General features: G+C 34.1%; 1 protein-coding gene across 12 annotated transcripts in view; it reads right to left on the reverse strand.

Moving 5' to 3' along the window:
- LOC111053108 (protein argonaute-2) overlaps positions 1-26,502 on the reverse strand; it is a 65,934-nt gene that overhangs the window by 7,613 nt on the left and 31,819 nt on the right. For 9 of the 12 annotated variants that reach the window (XM_039426565.1, XM_039426527.1, XM_039426506.1 and 6 more), the window contains 12 exons: positions 22,892-23,020; positions 21,473-21,753; positions 19,905-20,147; positions 16,273-16,559; positions 15,219-15,366; positions 12,263-12,526; positions 10,861-11,024; positions 10,182-10,252; positions 7,055-7,168; positions 3,705-3,871; positions 1,650-1,931; positions 488-594 (listed from right to left, as the gene is read on the reverse strand). In XM_039426565.1, coding sequence (XP_039282499.1) covers positions 488-594; positions 1,650-1,931; positions 3,705-3,871; positions 7,055-7,168; positions 10,182-10,252; positions 10,861-11,024; positions 12,263-12,526; positions 15,219-15,366; positions 16,273-16,559; positions 19,905-20,147; positions 21,473-21,753; positions 22,892-23,020 — 2,257 coding nt within the window. The remainder of the gene's footprint in view (positions 1-487; positions 595-1,649; positions 1,932-3,704; positions 3,872-7,054; positions 7,169-10,181; positions 10,253-10,860; positions 11,025-12,262; positions 12,527-15,218; positions 15,367-16,272; positions 16,560-19,904; positions 20,148-21,472; positions 21,754-22,891; positions 23,021-26,502) is intronic. The other 3 variants (XM_039426510.1, XM_039426534.1, XM_039426500.1) reach the window with 1 other exon arrangement.

Raw genomic sequence — 26,502 nt, forward strand, 5'->3', positions numbered from 1 at the left:
GTCTTTTACTAGCCTCATAATCATATCATGAGTATGTACTAATAAACAATTATTGTGTTATATTTATAAAAATAATGAGCGTTAGAGCTAGACGTGAACCAGTGAACAATAAACGTAACGCATGCATTCTGATCAATGACGTAATGATAATTATACAAGTTCAATAAAATTGATATACTAAAAAGTTTATTTAAAATATAAAATATGCACAAAACAAACTTGATTTTCTGCTCACTTGACATTACTCAAAATATTTAGAATTCATGTAAATAGATTGTAGGGGATTTTTTCATTTTATGTTAATAAATAATACAAGCTTTATATAAATATAAAACTTTTCATATGTAATTTCAAAATTCACTTCACAAAAACAAGAACCTAGATCCCTGGTGTTTTAGCAAATACGTTACTATTTCAACAGCTACAAAAGATAACATGAATTATTAAAGGAGTTTCGAAAATAATAATATTAGGACGATTGATGTACCTTGTGTGATGTCTTTTCTGAACAACAATGAATGTGATTCCAGGCTTATAGTCTCCTTCAAGTTTGATGCACGCTTCTCTGATAGCAGTAAGCTCATGTTGTAGAACCTAAAAAATGTATTGAGAATTAATTAACAAAAGGAAACCATTGACAGCATTCTTGTAAGATGCAATCCTCCATGGTTGTTGATTAATGATGAATTGAAATAGTCCATAACTAATGCAAACTACTAATCTCAAAATACTACTAATCATACTCAAATATGGTATAATAAGAGGAACAAATATTAAACTCAATAAAATAATTAGAAGTTTTCATTGAAAGTTCCTTTACCCTTCCATACCATATATTCCAATACACGATAAATTCTCCAAAAGTCTGGAAATAATAATAATAATTTATTCGACCAAAAACATGCATTGCACAATCAAATTGAAATAAAAAAATAACTGGTGTAACAGACATCTACGCACGCACAATACATATATATCGTAGTCGGAAAAAAGTCCCATATCTAATCCTTTGTGGGGCCCTTCTTCATACGTCCAATAACGATCACATAAAATATAGAAAAAATCAAGTAGTATATAAAGTACGGTAGATAGTTTGAAGCAAACTAAAAAGATGTTCTGTGAAGCAGAGTGTAATCCTTTGTGGGGTCCTTCTTTATAGGTTCAATCACAAATGATCTAATAAAAGATGGTAAAAAATGAAATAATATATTTTTTAAAATTGTTGAATTCAGGGCTACTTTCTTGTATTTATAAAATAGACTTATAGTACCCTTTAAAATTAATAAAATAATAAAACAAGAATAAAAATTGTAACGAAACTACTAGTTTCGGTGATCATACCATCGTGAAGATATTATTTAAAATAAAACTAGTAGTAAACATTTATTGGAAATTTATTTTTATAACCTGACTATGACTTATATATATATATATATTTTACACATAGACTTTTATCCGTACGATTTTTTCCGTTCTTATAAATTCTATTACATTAAAAAGATGATTTCGAACAGATAATGTTTGTCAAGTTCCGTTTAATCTGATTTCTTAAGAACGGCGAAATCGTACTAACAAAAATCGATGTGAGTGTAACTGGCTTAAAGCAAACTAAAATGATGTTTCATGAAGCAAAGAATGATAGAACTTACATGAAGAAACTGTCCCTCGGATACGCCATCTCTGTATAGAATAATGCGATGCGGTTTGTAGCCGCCAGTGCTCTTGTAGAACATGATGAGCAGCTCCCTGACCATGGAGCTGAGCTCCTGTATGATCTCCTGCCGGTGCTGCTGCACTCGGACGGTGGCCGCGTAGCGACTGGGGTGCGCGTCCATCGAGCCGACCACCGCCGCAATCGACGGCTTCTTGTTGTCGCCGGCCGGCGGATGCGTCACGTCCGCTCCCAGGAATATCACCGGCTCATTGAACACCTGGAAAACATTACAACACCTTATACTAAACACAATAATTTTCTTGTACCAGTATCAGTTACTGTTGTATAAATGTATATTTTTCTATCAAATTATAGTGATTTATTTTAAAATTTCTAGTTAATGCAAAAGGTCAATTTAAATTCAAAATACACATTTCAAACAGTATTTTGACGATAAATGATAACTCTAAATACACATTTCAAACAGTATTTTGACTCAATGATAATTCTAAAATTTGCAATGAAAACTGAAAATTTTGAAACTTTAAAAACTATGATAATTACATTGCAATTCTAGGATCTATTTGCATCCACTTCAATTCAATAGTTTTATGAAGCAGCGTATTAAAGACCGTATTACTTTTTTATTTTTGTTGAGAATGAAGCTCACATGAGTTTGGGCGTGGGTAATGAGAAACATGATTATGATGAGAGATGAGTGGACCCATAGCTTCAGTGGGGGGAGCCACCAGGAAGAGCGATTTTTAAACATTAGAATTAGAACACTAGAGACGCCAGTGGGTCAGAGTGTAAATGTATTTATATATTTACAAAGACAACTCTCAACAAGTATTTTAAGCCCAGGTGATGATGAGGGAGGGGATGAATGATAATTCAGTACAAACGTTTCTATTTGTGATGATTTCATGAATGGATCAATTAAGAGATGATGAATAGCTCAAATGAATCTTGAGAGTGATATAAAATGAGAGAAATGGAACCTGAATTATCTGTTAAATCTATACTAAGAACCTACTTGCTACTTACTATTGTCTTTTCAAATTTATCTTATACTTTATTAACAGATTTCGATAGCCTACTTAGTTATAGGCAAATTTTAGTTTACTTGTTTCCGAATCTCTAAATTCCTCCAATGTGTAGGAGCCAGAGGCTTTCTTTTTCAGCCATGTCTCTAAAACCATTTTGTATTTATTTAGAGGGACGGTATGGAAGCTGGGGTGTAATTTTCAAAAGGTTGAGACTCAGATGAAGATAGCTATTGAGTGTCTTGGAAAGTCTATTGTATGGTATATCAAATGTTTTCTTGTTTCTTGTGTTATGTGATTGTATTTTGTGAATGTATGTGACTGAGATTTTTTTCAACATAAACTAGGCTATTTAGAATGTATGGTCCTGGGGCTGTAATAATATTCAATTCAATAGTATTGTTTACATGAATCCATCTAATGGAGGTAAAGCAAGCTGGAAAACCTGGTGACCCAGCGAGTGAGCCACCAGTTAGCCGCCAAAGTCTGGTGTCCCCGGTGTAATGAAAGCAATAAGAAATAATGCCCGACGATTCGCTCGGACACCAGCCCAGGCTGATGTCCTAATATGTAATACGAGCCTCATCGAATGAAATCAATCAATGGTTTTCCACCCGAACTAGCGTTAAAATCCTTTCCACGAGCTAAAAGTCAAACCTCGTACAACTGGATAGCTTCGTGACCAGATTAATGTATTTTTTATAAAGCTCGAAAAATATATTATTTTTAAAATACTAATTTAGAAAAATAATACAGGATGTCCAGATTACAGTCTAATTAATGGTAAGCGAATACAAAGAATTTGATAACACTGTAATGCTATTTTTTCAATTGATATAGTTCCTTCTAATAAAATTGTTTGATCATTTCTTATCTTGTGAAAACAGACCAGTGTTATTTCACTAAAACTGATCTCGATGATTTTCCAATAGTTTGCAAGTAGATGAACAACAAGATTTGTCTATGGCATTGTATAGCAAGTGGGCAATTTGAGGAAAACTGACCTTGGGTCTGATGCTAGGAACAAGTATGCTGTTGATTCCACCAAGCTTTACATTGATCTTCAGACAAAGATTGGAGAGGGTCTGTGGTGAAGTCTTGTTAACATTTTTGGCCTGCACACACTGGGTCGCCATCCCCAGTACGGTATCTCCTACTCGCTTCACTTCGGCTGCAAACAAAACAATCAAATACATACTCAATCAACAATAATTCATTTAGATTACTGTGCTGGAAAGCCAGGTTACCTACAAGTAGTATATGAAGTATTACTTATTACTGTAAAGAATGTTTCTACGCGCAAATCCACTGACATTTAATACCTACAGTTCGAATTCTAGTAACAAAGATGGTCAAGCGTAAACTTTTTTGGAAACTTTTCTACTTTGATCAAGTTATGAAGGGCCTATTTCCGAACTCGGGATCTATAAGTTCTGGACTTACAGAGTCCAGGACTTAAAAAAGCGCTCGGGTCTAAATCTACTTTTTGAGTCACCAGTTTACCTTCTAAACTACGGGGTCTATCAAGTTCTCGACTTATTTGAGTCCAGGACTTTAACGCTTTTATGAGGAAAATTCACAATATTTTATTGTGAATAAAAATTCGTTCCATCGTAATGCGCAAGCGTAGAAGCTTTTTGTTTTGGTCACCTGTGTTATTATAGAAATTTAAAGATAGGTTTGTAATAATAATATACTAGCATATTGATATTTCTATTTCAAAGCAAAACCTATCATTTTGGAACATGAATAGACATTTCACTTACATTATGCTATTATTGATCATTGTCAGTGATCCTGGATAAAAAAATATAAGTATTCGAATAATTTTAATGTATTATTATATATTATGTCATATTTAAATTGTAGAAGACAAAAAGTTAGGCTTGATAAAAAGACAAGTGGACTATTAAATGTGAATATTGGAGTTCCACAAGGAACAGTGCTTGGGCCAGTTTTGTTCTTAATATACATAAATGATTTATTAAATATAAATCTAGGAAATTGCTCCTTGTACTCTTTTGCGGATGACACAGTTGCCATAGTTTGGGGGGAAACTTGGCCAATCACCTTCCAGAGAGCTAATAAATGCTTTGGTGTTATCAAGTCCTGGTTAAAGAATAGTCTCCTACATTTGAATATTCAAAAAACTAGATTTCTTCCCTTTTCATTGTCGTCCTCTGGATTGCCTCCAGATAATACTGACTGTAAACTAGTATCACATAATATAAATTGTGCCAGTCCATACTACAGCTGTGGATGTCCTACATTAGAGAAAGTAAATGAAATAAAATATTTAGGTGTAGTATTGGATGTACATTTACGGTGGAGCTCGCACATTTCATACATCTGTTCAAAACTTAGAAAATTAATTTATAAATTCGTTCAGTTAAGGAATGTCCTTCCTATCTATCAATTAAGAATGGTATTCTTGGCACTGATACAGTCAATTATCTGCTATGGTATTGTATCCTGGGGAAGTTGTGGGAGTTCAATTTTGCAACCTCTCATAATTCTTTATAAAAGAATAATAAAAATATGTTTAAAGAGACCCACCGAAGTATTATATAGAGAATTTGGCGTTTTTAGTGTTGATACCCTATTTGAAATAAATCTTTTGAAGTTTGTGTATTTAAGACGTTCAGAGTTTCCAGTTATGGATGAACATGTATATTCCACTCGTCGAAATCTTGCTAATAAATTAGAAGAACCCTTCACAAGAAGTAGAGTGGCCTCCTTACATGCTTCTGCTAAGGGACCACGACTTTTCAATAAACTGCAATCAGATATATCAGATGCACCAAGTTACAATTTGTTTAAGAGTAGACTTAATCGCTTCTATGAAGAAAAACGTTTAATAGAGGTGTAATATTATTTACATTTTTTTGCTGTCTTCATTCAAATGTAATTTATACATTTACAATAAACAATTTTTGTTAAAGATTCATAATCCCATCTTGTGAAAAGCACACTGATTATTGTATAAAATTTACTTTATTGTTTGATACCTCAAAATTGTTATTGTATTATAATTAAGTTGACTCAACTAGAGAACGAGACATCCCTCAACACAGGTTTAGCCTAAAGAGGGATGCACTGTGGTTCTTTCTGTTACATGCTTAATATTATTATCTATGTTCAATTATTATGCTTAAGGTATGTATTTGTATTACCAATTGTAATGTTCAACCATTATGTTTAATGAATGTATTTGTATTACCAATTATTGTAAAAATGCAGTGAAATAAACGAATTATTATTGATGAAATAAAAACACATAGATGTTGTCAGTTTTCTACACTTTAATTTGGTACACAACCATGGTTTCGTGACCACACAGGTCACATTTTCAAGCTGACTTTCGAATTATTATTATTATAATTTACAAATGACACTGATTAATAAAATTGGATATTATTGGTAATACAATTAATTCCAAGGCAATTCTTGTATTATTTTTTCTTCTAGATAATTTAGGTTGTGACAGTCATAAAATAAGGTTAGTTTTTTACGCATAATATTCTGATGGAACTTTATTCCAAAATAAACTTGCAAACTATAAATTATGAATTTAGATGGACTAATCCAAATAATTTAGGTATTCCATGACATCTATTTGGCTATTCATCTACTCCAAAACAATAACTAAATTGTGTTTGCTCAATCAAGCCTAAAACTTTAATTTAAACCCTACCCCAGTCGAGGGTTTAAGATCACGGTGTTTCAAGTTCTGGACTTGATGATTTTTGATAAATCTTTGACTAAGAAAGAGTCGAGAACCTAATTCAAGTCCTGGACTTATGAGCCCTTCACTCAGAAAGCGAAATTATAAACTCCAGAGTCTAATGTGATCTCTAATCCAGGGTCTATTCAAGTCCTCGACTACGTTAACGACCTGACTTGAAAAGCCAATTTTCTGACTCCAGCTCGGAAAGCCGGTAAAAGTCTAGAACTTGGCTAAATACCGAGCTCGGAAACCGGCCCTGAGAGTTTTGCATACCAGTTCTTGAGGGAGTACAGTTTAGTATGATGCAGCAATGGATAAATAATGTTTTACAGTAGCACACCATAAACTGAATTTTTCCTAATTTATTCAATTACTGTGAAAACAGTAACTTACGCTCAATTCAACTGACACTGAACAATTAATTTTCAAATCTAATAACAAAGATAACAATGGTTCGAAAAAATTAAAACTAACACTTTGACAATCTTATTCGGAATATTACATATAAAAACCATAAAAGTGAGTACATCTTATTATAATCAAATCAAGTGATCTTTAATGCCAAGGAAAAACTATATATAATAATTATAATACAGTGATATAATTCAACAATGGATGAATGCTCACCATATACTGGCGTTTTTCCTGGAAGAACAACGACGACCAATTGAAGAGCCTGGAAAGAGTTTTTCAGGTACCGAAACATCGGCTCTACTTGGTCCGGGCCAGTTGCGTACTTGCCTACAAAACAAACAAACATTTCCATCAATTTTACCAATTATAACTAACTTAACACTAACTACTTGATACATTTAAATGCATAGGGTTCAACTTGTGCATCAATGTGTGATGACCTAGGAGCATGAGTTGTAATGAACTAAACATAATAGACTTTCACAATATATTATATACTTGCGAAATATACAAATATGCAATATACTTGCATAATAAACTTCATCAATATAAATCATCCCCACTCTGTTGGCGATAACAGAAATAACCTCCTAGGACAAAAACATTCATTAATATTTGGTATTCAATATCAAATATAAGTTATATGTATAAAATATGACTGCTTCAAACTTGAAAGAAATTATTAAAACTTCCAGGTTCCAAATCTATCAAACTCTCTATCCAATATTAATAAAAATCTCAGTTTGTATTTTTTTCTATTGGTTAATACTATAGCCATCTAGTCTAAAGACTAATGAGCTATTTTTTCCTATCCTAAATTACTACTTGAAAAATTTAACAGTGAATTTCTCATTAGGAACTCTTACTGCTATTGTTTAATTAATATGTACACTTATTGACTGCACTATAGAAGCTAGATTCACTCAATCACTGCTCTGCTCTTTCACTGGACACTAATTGAACAAGCACTACACTAGTTCAAACGGTTTCCTCCTTTTGAGCCTCCGCACCAACCCTCCATTGTCTAGCAGCTGGATCGCCTCGACGTTGTCATGTTGGTGCAGTCGCCCTTCGTGCCTCTACGTATGCCTCTGGATCTCGGTGGAAACCAGGTTGACGTGCAGGTCTCTATGAAGATCGCTGTTCCTGACATACCAAGGAGCATCCACAATGTTCCTTAGCATTTTGTTTTAACGATGAATGACATTGATGTTGCTGTCTTTGGTACACCCCCAAAATTGTATACCATACGTCCATACTGGCTTTAATATCTGTTTTTACAGAAGTACTTTGTTTCGGATTGAAAGGATGGAGTTTCTTCCGATCAGCCAATACAGCTTCTTAAATTTGATTCCAAGCTCTTCTCTTTTCTTCTTAACATGGGCCTTCCAGCGAAGCTTTGCGTCCAAGGTCATACCTAGATACTTGGCATCATTAGCATATGTTACAACTTGGTTGTTGATAGTTATTGGTATGGGCAGGTCATTCTTATTGGTGAAATTGATGTGAATCGACTTTGCTTCATTCAATTTCATTCTCCACTTTCTAGTCCAACCTTGAATTTTGTTGATGGATCTGTGTAGTTTCTCTGTTGCAATAGAATATTACTGTCTACTGATAATATGGCTGTATCGTCTGCAAATGCTGTTGTAGTATTCTCATCAAGGCTGGGAATATCGCTGGTGTAGAGTAGGCAAAGAACTGGTCCCAGAACACTGCCTTGCGGAACTCCAGCTTTAATTTCCTTCAAATCAAAATATGAACTTTCATGCCTGACCCTAAAGTATCTGTCAGTCAGATAGGATTGTAATATATCTGTATATTGCTTTGATCTTGAAAATAAGACCTTTTTTGATCTTGAAAATAAGACCTTCATGCCACACTTTATCAAAAGCTTGCCCTATATCAAGGAAAGCTGCTGAACAACTTTTTCTCTTCTAAGCACTTCTCTATTACATTTATAATTCTATGCACTTGATCTATTGTTGAGTGTTTCACTCTGAAGCCAAATTATGTGTTGTCTCTCTATTATTGGTTTTAGCCTACACAGTAAAATTCAAACAACTTGGATAGGACCGGTAACAATGATATTTATTTATTTTATTTATTTATTCGTTGATATAATTACAAATCATATGAATATTGATCGGGATAGAACAACAGGCATAGCCCAAAACTATTCTGTTCCCAAATTTTGATAAATAGTGAAATGATAATAATGAATATTGGTGTCTAAATGATGATACTTCATGTGGCTCTTTACCTGGCTTTAGTAGCATTATAACCTCTGCTACTTTCCATATTCCTGGTACGAATTTTAGTCTAAAAGAAGCATTCAAAATGTTTGTTAATTTCACTATTGCTTTCCTTGGTAGGTGCTTGAGGACTAAGCCAGTTATCATGTCAACCCGGGTTTTTTTTTTTTGTTATTCAGATTTCTTATTTCTCTTCTCACCTCTTCTACTGTGACAAGCAATATTTCTTGATTCGGCTGTAAGATATCCTCATCCGCTTCTAAAGTTTCCTCTTCACCTGTCCTGCTTTCTGAGAGGATAAGATTGTTGAATGGTTCTTTATAATTTTTTTAGCTGCCTTCCAGAGTGAGTAATCCGTACTAAAGTTTCCTCTTCACCTGTCCTGCTTTCTGAGAGGATAAGATTGTTGAATGGTTCTTTATAATTTTTTTAGCTGCCTTCCAGAGTGAGTAATCCGTACTGCCTGCTGCTGTCAAGTTTCCCAAGTAACTATTAATTGAATAATTAATAACCTTGAAAAAACAATAAACTTTCACAATATACTTGCGAAGTATACAAATATGCAATATACTTGCATAATAAACTTCATCAATATAAATCATCCCCACTCTGTTGGCGATAACAGAAATAACCTCCTAGGACAAAAACATTTATTAATATTTGGTATTCAATATCAAATATAAGTTAAATGTATAAAATATGACTGCTTCAAACTTAAAAGAAATTAAAACTTCCAGGTTGCAAATCTATCAAACTCTACATCCAATATTAATAAAAATCTCAGTTTTATCAAAACATTTTATATACAGTATTTCATTTTAATATAAAGTAATTTTTTACTAATCATTACTAACCAAAAGGTACTCTTACTATCACGCCAAAAAAATAAATATGGATTATGAATTTAATATAATTCATTACAAATTACTGAATCTACTTGAAAACCTAAATGAATTTCTAATGAAATCTATAATAATTAATAGTTCTCCAGTCCCAATATAGTTTGACAAAATTTAAAAATAAATAATATCACGATTAATTGTTACAATTCTATCATATAAATAACAGTTACGAAAATTACTTACAAAAGCAAGGTTGGCCGATAATTGGCATGCCAGCATCGTTGCTTATCTTCTGCAATTGTTGAGTGAAGTTTCTGTGAAAAAACACAAATTGGTATTCAATTTACGATGCTTGATAAAATAGTCAGATAACTACTACACAATAATTAGACCAATATTCTTAGAAAATAATCAAAATATGAGCATACTTGCAAGGAGCTTTTCGAAAGATAATAAATTATAGAGTACCAATTTCAAATAAGGTAGTTCAAACAATTATTTTAGATTACTGCAGACAAAAATAAAACAATTACCTCATTTTTACAATTCATACGTTAATTAATTTGATTGAATTGCAATCGTCGTACATTTTACTAAGGTTATTTATTTATTCATCATAATTATTCATTCTCATAAATTGAATAAAACAAGTTTATAATCTGGAATAGAATGGTTTCAGAATAGAATCTGAATGAATCAGATTTATGAAAACAACTATGTACGTTTTTAGAAATAAACTGTGATTTAGGGTATATGACCCAGTTGAACAAAAGCGGGTTAAATTTTAACCAAAATGAATTTCACGAGAACCAATCAGAGAAGAGTTTTTTGAAAAGACGGCTTCACTGACTGGTTCTCCTGGAATTAATCACGGTTAAAATTTAACCGGCACTAAAAGTATAATGGCATAGCATAGCATTACCTGAGTGCATCTTCACGCACAGTGCGTTGTGGAGCGAAGCAGGCAATAGCCCATACTCGAATTTCGACGCCAGTGAAGAACTGCTTGCCGCGCATGTCCCACACACCCTGGTTCGGCATCGCTTGTTGCTTCGTCTGCAGCACATTGCAGCCCTGAAATTCCTGCTGTCAAAAACAAACAATACCAATTAAAAAACACCAACAACCTAACATGTAATAGAATTAGTTTCTAATAAAATCTTGTGTTTTACAAATTTCAAGTCACAGATAACAAGTAAGAAGTACATTTCTAAAAAATAAAGATTCAGTTTAACTGCAAGAAAAACCTATATTATCCAAATTAGATCTGTATTCAGTATTAGACTATCAAATGGCCACTAATTCTATAAGGCTGGCCACTAACGACAGGCAGGACATGCGTGATGAACATGGTGTTCACACTTGTTCATCATGCACACAAAATCATAATGCTTGATTTATCAGCGAGAGGCTTCGAACAAAGAACTGCTGGTTTACCAGCAGCTTCTAACATAAATTAGACAACCAATAACAATAAATAAACCACTTGAAAATCACAAATTATGATACAAAAATAATCTTTCTACAACTGTGCGTAAAAAAAGAATTTAAATACTCAATTCTCCTCGTAAAACAGCTTATTCCTGAGGAGAAACTACTTTTTCGTTTGCTTACCATCTGCGCATGCGCAGTAGATTTTCTTTAATCTCGCTAATCATTCGCGCATGCGCAGAAGAGTTTCTTTACGCTCGCTAATCAGCTGATGGTAAGCAGCTCGCCAAAAGTAGGTCAGATCTTAACCTAAAAAGTCGGTAATTGTACTGTGATTGTACCGGTTCTGCACTATGCAGCCATGATGGATATCAGTGAAGACGAATTATCATTAACTCCGCCGATATAAGTAATTTAACAGGTTTGGGCAGTTGTAGAAAAAATGTTTGTTTGTAATTCACGCTTAATGATTCTTTATCACTCTTGCAAAATTATCACTCTCCGCTTCGCGTCGCGTGATAACTGTTTTGCGCGAGCGATAAAGTCGCGCATCACGGACTTAATACATAAATAGCTATAACATCAAATAGAGCAGCGAAGAAAATATAAATAAAAAGAATCAAAGATACAGAAACTTGACCTCAAAAAATGTTGTTCGAATCCTTTCGCGATGTGATAACACAACAATGTATGTCAAAATGTGTGTACACACATGTTTATCAAGCATGTCCTGTCGTTAGTGGCCAGCCTAAGAGACACAATCAGGTGTAACTTGTGCTCCGCAACGGTCAATAATCAAACCTCCAAGATGAATGCTTTATTGAAAGTTCATGCTGATAATTGAAAGTGTTTTTCTATCAACTCCACTTTGAGATGTAAAAGCAGAATGTCACCTGGCCCGAGAGCGAGCTGACGCGTCCGCCGTACTGGAGCTTGGGCGGCGGCAGCACCCGACCGCGCACCTCCATCATGTTGTTGGAGATGGTGAGGCCGAACTCCTGCACGTAGGCGTCGTTGTTGAAGTCGGCGCGACGCACCAGGTTGTTGATTTCTCGCTCGCGGTCCGGCGCCGACCGAGCCGTCGCCTTGATCATCGTCGACGTCTGCATGTCTGTCAGCTTCTTGATACACCGCTGCCCTGCCACTATGTTGCACACCTACAACATTATCATCATTATATTATACTGACCTGCCAGTATTTTGCACACCTAAAACATCATCACTATATTGTACTATTAAATCCTACAATACCACTATTATTTCTTTGGTATGACAATATATTTTATTTTTATTATAATGTAGTTTCGTTTTGCACTTATGTTTGTATTTTTAAGTAGGTATACTATTAGGGATAAAAATTCAATTTAACTCAAATTAGGTTTATTGGGTATATTAATAGGTATGGGTTCTTTATGTATTTTTATTCAGGTTTATTATAGGTAAAGGTAAGGTTTATTTATTTATATATTGATTACAATAATTTTATTATAATAGTATATACAGTATTACTTTATAGGGTATTACCATAGAGAAAAGATAGCATAAGAATATATCACAATGTATAGGTCGTTTATGTTTCAAATTTCAAGCAGATTTTTGTTAGCTCAAGTCGATTACTGTCGACTACTTTCGATTATTACTATCTTGGCCGGGTGAGAGTTTAAGAGGTGAGCACTTATTCATATCGGGATAGTTCACGCTACGTCATAGATTCGATGTCATCGTTCAACGAATACTATCGAGATGTATCGATTTGTTCAATTTTGTGTCGAGTATCGATTTGTTCAATTTCATTAATAGTACATACAACCGTATGGCAAACTTATGTAGGTCTATGTATTAGCTACACACAAAAAAGTTGTTTCGTCTAGTCGGTGATGCAGTGTGTGGTGCTCCATAACCGCCCATGCATTTTAGTCAAAATGCCCCGACTGAAGACAAAACAACTTTTCTGTGTTTGTCAGGCCTTACTCTTTTATTTTTTTACAAAATATGTGAGTTATTTTCCTATATTTAAACAGAATAGGCCTACACATTTTTAGAAGTTTATCGAAAAAGTTTTTCATAAGTTATTGAATTGATTAAATAGAAATTAGTTTCACTTATTTCATAAAAATAAGTAACATTTCAACTCCTCCAGCCGGAAGATATAAATTAATTATCATTGTTAAATCCATTGACACTACATTTATTACTTGCCATATACGGCTAAAAACTTTTATTGTAAAACGCCTCTTTTGCCTCTCCTTCTTATAGAGAATTAAAGTCAAATATTTGAATTTAAAAAGTTTATTATTCAATAAAGTCGTTATGGAAGTCTTGGTATTATTATAATAAATTGTTAAGGTTTATTTGATTGCATTTGACCATTTTTAAGTTAAGGAAAAGGTACTTCAGTCCTGATTTTGGACTCCTGAACTTTCAAAGACAAATTTAATAAAAAACTATGAAATTATTTAGCGAAGTTGACCTCACATTTTACACCTCAGCCTCTGCTCTGCTCCAACCTAGTAGCTACTAACTATCGAGCTGTCGGCTACATCTCGAACTCGATGCATTCGATAGACTAGTATTCAATTAAACGATGACGTCATATCGATGACGTAGCGTAAAGTATCTCGATAAGAAAAAGTGCTCACCAGTTTAAGAACAGCACAGTATGAGAGACTACCAGCTTCACGAAAAAGAACTACTTGAACTATCGGTTTGAGCTAAAAGTGGAATTTGGAACATAAACACACTATACCATGGGATATCTTGTTATGAGGAGTGTCCCAGAACTGCCAGTTTCAATTTATCTAGTGAACCATTTAGGTTCTGTTCAAATAGGTTTTAAAGATAAAAGATTAGGGAGTTTGGGCACAGTATACATACAGTATGGAAACTCGGCTAGTACCCTGGCGCAAAAATCCGCCATCTTGTTAGGAAGTTCCGCATTGTAATAGTATTGATGGGAGGTTCGGATCACTTTACTGATCCGGATCAATATTGATCTCGTTCACTGCCGCGAGCCAATCAGAAGACCAGGATTGGAACTTCCTAAGGTCACGTGACGTGTCTAGTATTTGTGCCATGTAAAAAGCATTGGTTAGATAGGCGTTTGAATGACAATTTCCATTCTGTACCTATTCTGTGGTTTGGGCTTTTAGCTTTTAAATTGCAATATGTTGATAATTTTATATAATAAACACAAATAACGAAAGTTGAAATACCCGCACTTCTGAGATAGTGCACTTACGAATGACACCCCTCTTATGTTATCTTTTCTCTACAGTATTACTTTTTTTAGTCCAAAAACTATCAAATAGAACTATAAAATAATTAATTACCATATACATTTACATAAATTCAAACATATTACTTAGGTATTCATCCAATAATTGATACATTTGAACGTACTTTATGACAGCAAACCAATATAAATTATAATTATTATCTTAGTGAGGTAAGATAAATTATTTTGTTTGTTTTTTTTGACAAAATACGTTCATTTCCTTATATCAAGGTCAGTCAATTTATCAAGCACAATTTAAAGGTATCAATTGGTTGACGTAAGCGTCATACTTTCCAACTTATGAGATACATAGTCTTCAAATAATATACTTTTTACAATTATTCTTCATGTTTTTCAAACGTCGGTCTTGAAACTGGGGTCTCCAATCTTGATGTCAGCAATTTAATTGATTTATACAAATGGCGAATACTACTTTGGGAAAAATAGTAACAAAAACTGTAACAAACAGAACCAAACAAATAAAATAAATATTTTTTTTAATTTGAAATAAGCAAAGAAAAAACTATTTATTTGTAAGGTTACAGCCAAAATAATATATAAGAATCAAGACATACCTCTAGAGGAAGATACGTATGCTTATGCTCCTGTCCGACCTGAAGACAAGGGAGGTGGGGGTATCTCAGTTTCATTTTGTACTTGTCTAAGAAGTACTTGGCCACTGTACACTCCACAGTTTGCCCATTCTCCAGCTGCAAAGGAAACCTGAAACAAACATTGCAAAACGTTACTGAAAGTTGAATCACCATTCCAATTCTAATGAAGATTCTACAGTTCTGTCCTACCAACCTGCATGAGCAAGTACATCCATTTCTGGAATAAATGAAACAGAAATTTACAACAATACCCCTTCGAAGACTGTAAATATTTGTAGAGGTAGATGCTGAGTATAATGTAGCCAACAAGGATACTTCATCCAATATATACCGGGTGTTCATAGGTCTTAGAATGGCTCAATATTTTTTCTTACACCAGAATAATTTTACGCTAAGTGTGATAGGGGATCCTACTCAAAATTATTAAAACACTACTTTATTTTTAAATCAAAATTTTGGTCCACCATCTATTTTGAATGAAAGTTCTTTTTGTAAATGATAAGGTGGTCTAACAATACTATTTCCAATACGAAATTTCAAGAGAAAATAGATGGTGAAAACTACACAACTATCTCAAACAGTTTCACATTTGAAAATAATAATAAATAAAGCAAAAATAAAATAGATAACTTTATTATAATTATAAGTAATATAATATAAGTAAAAGTAATAATACTGTATAATATGTTATACTTACAATAAGTTTTCACCAACATTATTTACAAAAACAAAATGATAGTTTCTATTTTCAATTTACAATTTATTCATTTATTAAAAATCTTATAATTTCATTCTTGCTTGGTTTATTAGTATTCAAGTATTTTAGCATTCAAAGATTCTAATTTCCAGATATCATTATAGTTTTCTGTTCTTGTTACTAGTCAACAGCACTCAAACTAAAGGTTTGCTAACGTTTCATTTCTACAATTTTCTACATAATTCTGCCTTTAAATTTTCATCAGAAAATAAATTTGTTCGGTATGAAGCGAGATATTTGCAAAGAAGAATGACTTACGATTGCATCTGGGCGGGACGGCGCGTGACGTTGCAGACGCGGTACTTGCGTCTCATCGTGCCGCAGTGCGTTATCTCTATCTTCAAGCCTTTTATTTCTTTGGTAAATTTGACACGTTGGGAGTCAGTCAACGGCTTTCGCTGGTCATTAATGTCGCGAATGTCCAGCACTTCACACATAAACTCTATCACAGGCTGAGCTTTGTAGAACGCCGTAGCAGACACGTCAATGTTCAACATCATTTTCCACTGCGACGGTCTCACCGATTGATGGAAACCAAACCATACCTGAAAATACACATTTATTAGTAATACATTTTCCAAATTACTCAATCAATATAAGGATATAAAACCGCTATAAAACGACTCATGTTACGTTAGAGGACTGATATTTATTTATTTGATAGATCGAACAATATTGATCAAGTGCGACCTGGAACAGACACCAGACCTAAGCTAGCAAAAAGTCACTTGATATTAATATTTATTTAGAGTGAAAAAACATGTAGGCTTGTATTACATTAGGATACCTCCTCCAGTGAAATACTAGTGTCATAATAAACGATGAGCGGGGGAATAATCATTAATTAATAATCATTGAGACACTCTTATTACATTTGGGAAACCAGATGTGGGTCACCATTGATATCTGTGAAATTGAATTGCTGCTATTACACGCCGAATTAATTGCTGCTAATTCGGCAAAACCAGCAAAACCACAGTTTGAGTGAGGGTAAAAATGCATTAGATTCGATGATTCATTGGATATGAATCGTAGAAGCAATATAGTAGCCCACACTCCTAATTCATCTGCCGCCATAACGTTCATACAACATGAAAATCCAATTGGACATATGACGGGTTTCATCAGGAACTAAACGCGCCGTTAGAAGAAGCGTTACTATTACAGTTAAGATCTACAGTTTACTACAGTTATCCCTTACTGACAAAATCCGATTTCACCACACGCCGTTAGAGCTACTTGTGACTAACTTGCCGTTAAAGAATGGCCCAAGCTTGGCCAGTTAACCTCTGCAATCTTTCTTCAAGGAAACATATGGCAATATGGCGGAGGTTTGTATACTGTTAAGTCGTGAATCGTCTGCTGTATGCTTATATTTATTACAGCTTCTCCAAGCTGTGGGTTGATATGAAGCTGTGGGTTTATAGTGATTATTGTACTTTGGAACAAATGTGTTATCAATTTTTATCTAATTAATGATACAAAAACATACATCAATAATCTTTAGCCTAATTAACCTAAACAAATAATTGAACTTTGTTTAATGAACTTGTTTATATTTAAAATATAGGTAAAGTTGAGTTCCTGTAATTTGTTTGGAATTACACAAATCTACTTCAATATTTTACATTGCTATAATAAAAAAGCTGTACTATATATTGCTGTATCTGTATCCCTATTTGACAATTAGTGGAGTCAGATCTCACTTCTTGCTTGTAATATTATGATTCAATCTATCATTGACATTTGTAATGCAAGTGATGTTCTCAATATAGCTGCTGCAATAAAATATTTTGACTTTGACAATTTCTCTATCTTCTCAAAAATTTATGATTTTCCAAGTTATGTTTTCTTGTTTACACACTGTTCGCTCATTGTTATGGCAGCTCACTGCCACTTTGATCTACTTTAATCTCTCGTTTAGTAACGTGGCGTTAGTTTTGACATGTTTTCGCTGGTGAAATCAAATTTCTTAATCTTACGTTAAAATCATCAGTTAGGCTCAACTCACACAGAAGAAACACGACTCTAGTTGAGAGCATGTGTTTCCAAATGGTGACACTCAGACCAGTCGATTCTAGTCTCCGCGATGTCACCATTTGAAAATACAATGTTCTCGATTAGAGTCGAGTCTCTTCTCGACCTGAGTCGCGTAAGTGTGAGTTGAGCCTTTGGTGGGCCGTCCACTATAACCGTTCTCGTCCGAACTAGCAACGGCCGAAAACTACCGAACGATCCCCCAACAAAGAAAGGAATAGATGCTTGTCCATTGAAACAGGTTCATAAGGCCGTGAACGGCCGTCTCCGGCCGATCAATTTTTCAATCCGAATTGAATGGGATTTTCAGGCTCTGTCCAGCCGAACTAACCAGTCGAGCTGAGACAAGAAAGTGTTCCTAACCTAAAGTTGTTTCACAGTCTTGCTTGTTTTTGTTTTTTTGAAGTTGTTCTGATTTATAAAGTTGTAACTATGGGCAATGAAAAGTTGTTAAGTTTGGTTCAAGAGCATGTTCCATTGTGGGATAAGCGAGACAAAAGATATCATCATCGTGATGTTCAAAGGAATCTGTGGACAAAGATTGCTCAACAAATAGGATCTGAAGGTAAGATTATTGTAATGAATAACTAATTTAATGGTTATTTGTTTATTCAATTTTCAAAATCTCAATATAATCATTGTTTATGAAAAAAATTGGTGGCTATGACAGTAGTTAATTCAATAACTAGCAACCAGCCAACTACTGAACAAGACTAACGTAAACGGTTCCAATGGACGACCATATTCGGCCAAATTAACGGCCGGCAGATTCATCTGATCCAACGGCTCGGTTGAATGTGGTTCCAGTGGACGGTTACCTTGTTAAGGGTGTTCGGTACACCTTTCTATTTTTATTTAAATTGGATAATCTTTTTCAATATAATTGTTAAGATCATTATAAGAGTGAGAAAAAGTGGCAACTGAAATTTTCAAGTGGTCTAATAAGCGAGTTATGGGTTGTTGAAGTGCTAAACTCCGTTTTCTTTCCAGATCATAAACGGTTTCAAATTTTCCATTGGAGTTTTTTTTAATGCATTCAGTATATGGCTTTGTTCTAATATGTTTTTTCACGATTATTGCCAAAATAAACAAGTTATCGAATTTATAAAAAATGTTACTTTTTATTTATGAACGTTATAGGGAATAAAATGTTTTAGTTTGGAAAGATACATTTTTTTAATTTTTAAGAGAAGTTCTAATAATATAGTCGAAACCGTTTATGGTCTGGAAAGAAAACGGAATCTGGAAAGTTAGCACTTCAACAACCCATAACTCGCTCATTGGACCACTTGAAAATTTCAGTTGCCACTTTTTCTCACTCTTATAATGATCTAACAATTATATTGAGAAAGATTATCCAATTTAAATAATAGAAAGGTGTACCGAACACCCTTAAGTGTTGACTGCAGATTACAAAACAATTACTAGCGTGAATATGGTGAAACTTACACTGCCCGGCCGCACATAAGCCGGTTAAATTTTAATCGTGATTAATTTCACCGAAACCAATCAGAGAAACTTTTTTCTGTCGTGAAATGCAACCGGCACACATAGAATCTAATAGATTTAAAGATTTATTTGCTTTAGCCGTGGCGAATGAATTACAATTTTAGTGTAATACGAGCATTAAACTTACAATAGAAATTTCAACTGAAAAGAATAAAAACAATAAGTATAATATTCAATAAATCAACTAGCACTTAAACAATCAAAATATGAAAGGAAAAATACCTGAGTGGGCCTGATTTTAAATCATAATTTCCAATCTTAAACAATCAAAATATGGGAGGAAAAAATACCCGAGTAGTTTTAAATCTTATTTAATTATAATTTTGTTACTAATAATCTGTTACCTCTCTGCCGCCTCCGAGCGGATGATAATAGCCGTCGGGCGATGAGAAGAAGGAGCGGCCGACCGGAGTGTAGGTCATGGAGGGCAAGTGCCGCATCACAACGTCGAGCGCCAGAATCGCGTCGTAGGGGATCTGTCGCGTGCGGCCTTCCAGTGCCTCTTCCAGCGCAAACAGCGACACCTGCGCCAGCCACTTGATCGCCACGCGGAACACACGGTCTTTGCCTTCGCCCGGAAGTGTCACCTAACACAACACAACACTTACATTACTTACATTGTTATGTACCCATGTATTTATGATTAGTCTATATTTATTCATATGCAAATACAATTCAGGTAAAAACAACAGGCATTTGCCCAAAACTGCTTCAAACCTTAATTTGGAATACACAGTCTAAAGACTATGTTACTTACGTAACTTAAATGATAACTTAATTCGCACACAATTTTGAGTCCACAAAAATGTATCTACTACAATCTTGAATTAGTCATTATTACATGGGAATCACCAGTGCTAACATAGTCAACTGATTCAAATCGCCTAAAATGCATTGAGCTATCAATTACAATCTAGTCATATTCCGAGACCTACTAGTACATTGTTGCCAGTTCGATGAGCTCAACATCTATAGCTGCGTACAGACTTTTGCGCAACGAACACGCGCATTTCGCTTTTCATCAGCTGATAATATATGTATTTGTAAAAAATGGTAAGATACAGATATAATAAGCTTAGCATCAGCGATGGAAAGCGAAATGCGCTTGTTCGTGGCGCAAAAGTAAGTACGTAGCTTAAAAAATTATACAGTAAAATGACCACCTATTTAAATCATCAATTAAATAAAATATATATTATTATGATAAAAAATAATATGTCAAATGCCAAGTATTTGAATAGTAGTAACATAAGATGTTGGGAGAACCGAGTTCTTCCTTGCATGATAGTCGATGATTTGGTCATTAAATGGAAAAACTCCAAAATTATAGAAAATTCACTCTAGATAAAACTATGAAAAATCTATTCACAGTCAAGTTTATACCACAGATTCAGGACTGTTCATTTAGACTATGTTCATACTTACAATTATCAAAGGTAATCAAGAAGAATGTCATGATTTTCTCCAATAGATATTACAATTCGGTTGAAAATAATATAATCGTAACTGCAGTTCATAAGATTGTATGATGTTTTTTGACTAGACTGTTTAACTGTGAGATGACAGTTTCATTTTAAATGAAATTATTATATAGAACGGATAAGATAATAATATGAATGGATAGTAATAGAATAATAATTGAAATTTATTTATGAAACTAACAACATACAAACAAAATAGACTTTTTTAAATACAAATCAGTACAATAACTCAGAGCTATAGAATAAATGAACATAGATACATCATAATATTATTTTATAATAATTAAAGCTATATAGGTGAAAATAATTTTTAAAAGCTATCAAAACAGTCTTCAAAGTCAGAGTTATATTTAAAGTACTTCATTAGCAATTGCATCAGATACTGGAAAATAAAATTAAAAAACGTACAGTATTAAAACTTATTTAATTACCTCGAGCTCCATTCGATCATTGCCAATGGGCAAGGGATCTCGAGTGTACAGGTTGCTGCGTCCATCGAAGACTGGCTTCAGATTTCCGAAGATCTTGCTGTATGCTGTGACCATAGTCTCAATGATCTCTCGGTTGACTTTGCGTGGACACTTGTCGGGTTGGATGTTGATGTCATAGTGATGAACAAACCCACGGGGCATTGTGATTTGAAAATGATTGGCACGCAAAACAATTGGGCGACCTTCTCTGCCAAGGTTAGGCCTTCTAGGACAGTTGAACACTGCAAGAAAATTAATTTTTAAAATCAAAACAGAAAACATTTTCAAGCCGCAAAAGTTTCTGAAGGATAAAATATCTAAATTTTGAACTTTCCGTAAAATCAACTCAAAAAACTAGTTTCAGCATTCACCTTATATATATTTTTTTAAATCTTACAAACTAAATGATAATAGCTTGAAGCACCACTTCATACGTTGAATTCTTAGTAGCATTTCTGTCAAAATGTAATTTCAGTAAAAATCACAACAAAAATCTCTGATAAATTATAGCTCAATTTCTATAAATATTTCAAGTTTCTTCAATCAATATTTATATTTTTATTGAAAAAAGAGAAATGCCATTTATAAGTTATAGGTTCCGATTATGCTGTCACATCCTCCTAAAATTTTCATAAATAAGGAAATTTATGATTGAGAAATTCCACATTATTTATTTCACATTTCATCACTAGTAAATTTGTTTTTCATGATTCTTATTTCCATCACATCACACTTTTTCTGATGAACACTAATTGGATTTTATAATATATTATTTCATGCTTGTAATTACACGTTACTCCAGCATAGGATATCTATCCTCAGCTAGTATCTAGATTAGTTCCTTACTTCACTCAAAGTTTACACGGTAGAGTAGAGCCACTATTATAATAAAGCTCAAGGGACCAATGGTAAAATGTTATATATTGGGGAATTCCTAAAAACGACATTATCTTCACATTGAGTCTTGACTTACGTATCAAGGGTACAATGACATTCAAAATAAACACATGATAATGACAAGAAAAGCCCCCGGAGACACACTTGTCATGCAGCGTTCCGATCCGAATCATGTCCGATTTTTGTTTGGGGTGGAGGAGGGTTCTTAGTACAGGATTGCTGTATTCAATATTTCATTCGCCAAAAAAATATTTTTAAATGATTGAATAATTAATTTTCATAATTTAAATTGAATATTCTGGTAATGAATCATATTTCTACATCATTGAGAGTCGATCTGGCAACGTTGCGGAAGTGCTAGAAAAGTATAGCACTATCTGCTTTGAATGATTGACAAAGATAGCAACACCAATTTTAATCAAATTCTCCCATTACAACTAGGACCTCACTATAGTGTAGTAACTAGTTTTGGTTGTTACTCACTGGGAAGATCGGGTGGCTGCGGCGGCTGCTGCGGCGGAAGCAAGCCCATGGCGCCGGGTGGCATCCCCGCCACAGGCACGGCTGGAGCCACGGGGCCCGGCGCTGCTCCCAGCGCTCCAGGCGGAGGAGCTACAAAACAACATCACATCAAATTGTCACCATTCCTATGCTTTTCATTCAAACAATGCTAACTGTTTCAAATGATCTCTCTATAGTAGTTGAAGAAAATAAGTGTCGAACATGCAGTGAGTAAATTGTAATAAAGTTGGAGAAGGGAAACCGTACCAAACTTTGGATCCAGCAGTTAATAGCCGTTTAAATACCATTCGTATTACTAGATTATCTTGCCAGATCACTTTCTTATAATGTTGGTGAATCATTTTTCGAATTGTTATATGGAATATATTATAAACTTTAATAACTCACTCAGTGAAGTATTACTTGATCGACGTGTTGCATATAAAAGGCTTTATGAAATTTTAATAGCAAGGAATCTGTTTGCCGACTAAGAACTAGTAAAGAGGCCGTAAGTCGGGATTGAAAACTTAACATATCCTGATATTAATTCATATATTCTTTCATATACTTAACAAATGCAAAGCGAATATACTCTATTGAATTCAGACGGACATTAGCAGTATGCAAATGCATTGAGACAACATTTGGAGAAACAATTGCTGGCAACAGGCATCGTTTGATGGCTAATGTTATCAGCCACAAGTAGCAATAGATCAAGTAAATCAAGCATTAACTTCCGAAGAAAAGTCTTAAAATTACAGTACACTATGTTATGTCTCGAGACTCAAATAGAACATAAACGTTTAATTTTCGTCATAGAAAATTTCTATTATGTACATTTCTATTATTATATTGTGAAAGTTATCTATCCAGTACAACATATCAAAATCATGACTAAGAAGTACATATTATAGTTTAAATCGGTCAATCAAACTTACTAGAAGACATGCACGGTTACTTAAAAACCCTGACCAAAAAGAAAATATTCTAGGATGTTGTCTTATTTTGAATTATTAGTCGGTTAGAATATAATGAGGGATAAAAAGGGCCATAGCCAAAACTCCAAGTGCTTAATTAAATATGATTCACCATAGTGAAGAAAATTTTATGTCTATAGCATTTATTAAGATGGCACTTTTACATTGGAGCAGTTTACGATATATGAGGACAAAAACTTCAATCATCATGCAAAATTACAGCTCTGATGGTTTAAAGGACGATTACTTTGATTACGATGATTATAACTAGTGATGTGGATCGGGAATATTCCCAGTGGGAAGGAACTTATGATTTGGCAATATTTCCGGGAATATTTCCGAGGCAAAGAAATTTTATGAATTTAAGGGAACTTAAGGAATTTATAAAATTGTTCTAAAAATGAGATTGATCAATCCCACTCATATTTTACATCAATAAATCATCATTCTATTTGATATTGATCAAGCTCAGCCACATTTTACATTGATATAATCAATAAATCATCATTCTTTGAGCCTGTTTTTGCTCACTCACTGTCTTTTAAATTCTCGTATAGTCCAGTCAATGAAAGATTATAGAGGGAAATTTTTGGAACACAAAGCTCTTTCAAGGGTAGTAAGGGGGTATACATATAAAAAGTCCTCACTCCTACCCCCTCTAGATGAATATCTTCCCCCCGTGGGGGGGGGGTGGTTTGCCATAATTTGTTTTTTGCATATATCTCCAACAATATGCGCCTTTCGGAAATTTTTGTCTAACACAATCATAATATTAAGCTCACAAATTATCTTACAAGTTTCATTTCCAACATTTTTCCATATCTCTCATAGTTTTCTAGGTATGAGCTCTCTAAAGCTGCGTACACATATACGCGCCTCCAACCCGCACCGAGCACGCTCCGCCCTCGTTTCTCCATCGCACCGCAGTCGCTCCGCCCCCGCTCGGCAGTCGCACCCATCATGAACGTTACGGAAGATGTTAGCTCTTCTCGCGTTCCCCGGTCGAACTACTGTTGCTCCCCGGTCGATCATCAATCGCTCTGCTGTTGTGACGTTCGGTTGCGGAGCAGAGCGAAAGTCTGTACGCACCTTATGGTATCACATTTTGAAGAAAAACCCTTCCGGCTCCGATTTTCTCATCTTTTTGGCCTTATAACTTTTTAACGATTCATTGAAAAAATCCGCGCTAATTATGGGCTCATAGAGCATTATATTATCTTCAATTCCATCTATAGTCTCATTATTTTACGCATCTCCCAACGATTGTTGCAGCCGTTATGGTGTTGAGTGTGAAATCTTCAGTTCAACAACAATAGCTCAATTGCCAGGGAAATTGGGAGGGAATGTTTGGAACACAATATTTGACTTCGCAGCTTTGTTTGAACTAGTTAGAAGGTGAACATATCAAAAGTCCTCATCCCTACTCCTTGAGCTTAAGGGATGAGGGTAGTTTAAAGTTACATTTTTTTATTTCTGGCTGACAAGCATGTAACTGGGAAACAATGCATTTCAGCGACATGGCTAACTGAGTAAAAATGAAGCTAGATAAATTTCCAACAAGTTTTGTACAGTAGTGTTTTGTGATATCTTCTTTAGTTTTTGAGATATCAACTTTTAAAAGTATAAATTCTTTGAAAAGACATTTATCTTCCAACTTTTTGCACTTTCAGGGCTTATTACTCAACAACAATGCATCAAAAAATGTAATTTTTTTACACAGGGGGTAGGAGTGAGGACTTTCAAAATGATTACTCCCTTGCTATCCTTAAAAGAAGAGCTACGGGGTCAAAAATTGTGTTCCAAAATTTTCCCTCTATAATCTTTCATTGGCTGGACTATAGGAGTATTATTTAAAAGACAAGTTGTAGAGCATTCAATTCTCTTCAATTTAATCTATTATTTCATCATTTTATGCATTCCATCAATTTTTATAGCAATTTTAGTGTTGAGTGTGGTAGGAGTGAGGACTTTTTATATTATGCTTACCCCCTCACTATCCTTAAAAGGACTGCGGGGTCAAAAATTGGGTTCCAAACTTTTCCCTCATCTTTTCCCTATATCTTTTTGAGCATTCGTTGCCTGGACTAGTATCTTATTACAAATTACCTAAGTGAGCCTCAATGACTCTTGAAAGGTTGTGAGCTTTGGAATTATTTTCTTTTTAATATTGAATTAAACTCGAGTATGTTCCTTGTTTTAGTTAAGCCTATTTTGCTGTATTTTATAATTTCTAATTTTTAGATTTATATTCTACTCTGATCTTTATTTAGGGGGTCAATGATTTTTGTGCAGAGAAATTGAATAAAATCATGCAATGAAAGGTAAATTACACTCAATACCTTGTTGACTTTGTTTAGGCCTACCTGATTTACAGGCACTTATTGGTAAGTAAAAAATCTTATTCAACTTGTAAGACAATGACATGAAAGTAGCATGATAATAGTGGTGCAATTGAATGTTCTATTGAGTGCTCATTTCTCCTTTCAGTCTATGAACATCAAATTACTGTTTTCTTTGAACTTACTACAAAGTTATAGTAAGTTAACTTACTATAAGTTATTCATCCTTATTTCTTACATTAATCTGTTGTATAACAGGTTACTGAGACCATGTGTA

This window comes from Nilaparvata lugens, chromosome 1 (genome assembly GCF_014356525.2).
Source record: "Nilaparvata lugens isolate BPH chromosome 1, ASM1435652v1, whole genome shotgun sequence".
Lineage (NCBI taxonomy): Eukaryota > Metazoa > Arthropoda > Insecta > Hemiptera > Delphacidae > Nilaparvata > Nilaparvata lugens.